Here is a 2,373-nt window from a genome sequence, read left to right as displayed (position 1 = left end):
GGTAACTGGAGGAAGGAGTGGTTGGAGAGACTACTCTGTTTGGGGGCTTGAAGCAAGCAAACAGCAGGGCGGGAAAGAACTGGAGAAAGAGGGAAGGCTGGTTCAGCGATAGAGAAGAGAGGGGTATTGAGGAGCTTAGGTCTGGAGGGAGACCTAGAAGGTTGGGGAAGAAAGACTGGGGACCACAGGAGCCCGAGGCAGTTCAGGGGCCGTTGAGACGGACAGGCAGAATGATTGGAGGTGGGAGGTGTAAGGGCGGGGAGATGAAGGGAGCAGGGAAACCGAGGGGATGCGGCAAGACCCGAGCATGAGGCGGGATGAAGACAAATAGAGGGGGCCTAGGGGACCGTGGTGTGGACAGCTGGAGTCTGGCTGCTAGTCATCCGGGCCGAGTCCGGGCGCTGCCCGAAGTGCTGATTGTGGAGCTGTCCGCAGTGCTGAATTGGGATCGAGTCCACCACGCGCGGTCCGCGTTGCGGAGGATTTGGGGCTGTCATTAGCGCCGGAGTCTTGCCTCTGCTCCCACACCTCTGGGGGCTGTACGCTCAGTTGACTCCAGAGGCGTCACAACCAGGTGCAGAACCCTGAGATGCTGGAGCAGACTCTGCCCGCAGGGTCTGTCCTGGCGCGGGATGGCAGATGCCTGCCACCAGTACGCAATTCCTAAGCACTGTTGGTGAGGAAAACCCAGCGCCCTGTCGGCGGCCCTGCCCACAGTCGCGACTACCTCTAGAACCAGTCCCTTTTGGAGGACCCCATATTGGAAACCCACTCCCTTTCTTAGCAATCTAGGGAAGTAATTTTTTGAGGTTTGGGGATGGCCTGGCTTCCTGTGTTTAAGCAGAGGGTTCTGCTATCCAGACCTGGGTTTCTCTGAGCCCAACCCATGAAAGGACGCAGGCTGCCAACCTGTCACATCCTGAGGGAATAAAGTGACTCCAAGCTTTTCTGGTGAGGAGGGGGTGGAGAGGGCCATGGACGATATATGAAAGGACCCATGACGTTCTTTCAAATGCTGTAGAGATGGCAGCCCCTGGGGAACGGTCTGGGTAGAGAAGCAAAGATTTCGGATGTTTCCTCTTGCTAAGTGGCCTCTCCACTTCATTTTCACCTGAGGCCCCGGAAGGCAAATGAAAAAGATTTTGGTCTCCTCCATGACTGGTGAACTGACCTTGGATCTGAGTGGATTTGGGGTGCACCCAAGAAATCCAAGACCCACAGCTAGTTGACAGCTTCCTCCTGCTGGTTAACAGTTAAATATAATTTGGGGGGAACTTGGGGAGGGTGAAGAGGGTCACTGACTTCTGTTCCTAATGTAAAAGCTGACCTTAGAGTATTTGCCATGGACTCTGTGGAAGGCTGAGAATGACACTCACTCCAACAACAACAACAAAAGGCCAGGTCCTAATCCCCAGAACTTGTTAATGTCACTTTAAGTGTTTAAAAAAAAAAAAAAGACTGGCAATGGGAGCGGGAATTTTGACATGAAGAGATCACAATGGCCCTCATATGAGCGCAACGAGACTCGGAGCCAGAGGAGAAGGCAGCATGGTCATAGAAACAGAGGCTGGGGTCAGACACTGAAGAGGGGAGCGAGGGCATAAGCCATTGGGTTTGTGGTCACTTGTCATAAGCCTCAGGGAATGAATACAGGTGCCTTCGTTAATCACAGCAGCTGCCCTCCCTAGCCTCGAGCTACTCGGGTCTTCTGGAGCTGTGCTCTGCTCCCCATCCCTTCCTGTGGCGATCTGTGGTGGACCCAGCAATCACTCCCACCCTCCTCCCCTAACAGTGTGGCTTTCTGACATCCGTTCTCCCCTCTCCTTAGTCATCCTCCTGGACTCCAAAGCTTCCCAGGCTGAGCTGGGTTGGACTGCACTGCCGAGTAACGGGGTAGGTGTTGAACCGTCGCTCCATCCCAACGGTCCTCCAGTAGGCCAAGACTCAGCCAGTCCCTTTAGCACCCTGCGTTCACCTAGGATCAAAATGTACCACAGAAACTCCCACCCACGCTCAGGCAGGCAACCTTAGCTAAATGCAGTGGGCCACACACACAAAGATAGGTGAGTAGGAGGGTGGCTTTCTGGGAAGAAGTGGTTTGGTGGGGGGGAGGAGATAAGGGAGAATAATAGGGGAGATACAGCTAAAGTAATTATATATTAGGAAAATGTGAAGGAATTTAAAAATTGTCATTTATTTATCTATTTATTTATTTATTGTGTTTGTGTATGTGTGTATATGCGTTGGTGCCACGGTGTGTGCACATGGAGATCAAAACCACCAGTTGGAATCCATTCTCTCCACACACCATGTAGGTCTTGGGGATCAAACTCAGGTCAGACTTGATGGCAAGTGCCTTTACCCATTGAGGTA

The 2,373-nt window shown here is 52.7% G+C and overlaps 1 protein-coding gene across 4 annotated transcripts in view; it reads left to right on the top strand.

The window, feature by feature from the left end:
* Positions 1 to 2,373, top strand: part of Epha10 (EPH receptor A10) — a 38,364-nt gene that overhangs the window by 844 nt on the left and 35,147 nt on the right. For all 4 annotated transcript variants that reach the window (XM_005353270.3, XM_026781917.1, XM_013348461.2 and 1 more), the window contains exon 2: positions 1,829 to 1,893. In XM_005353270.3, the coding sequence (XP_005353327.1) occupies positions 1,829 to 1,893 (65 nt within the window). The remainder of the gene's footprint in view (positions 1 to 1,828; positions 1,894 to 2,373) is intronic.

The sequence above is a fragment of the Microtus ochrogaster genome, chromosome 10 (assembly GCF_000317375.1).
Source record: "Microtus ochrogaster isolate Prairie Vole_2 chromosome 10, MicOch1.0, whole genome shotgun sequence".
NCBI classification, from domain to species: domain Eukaryota; kingdom Metazoa; phylum Chordata; class Mammalia; order Rodentia; family Cricetidae; genus Microtus; species Microtus ochrogaster.
The sequence above is the reverse complement of the archived record's forward strand: the minus strand, read 5'-3'. Positions and strand labels throughout refer to the sequence as shown.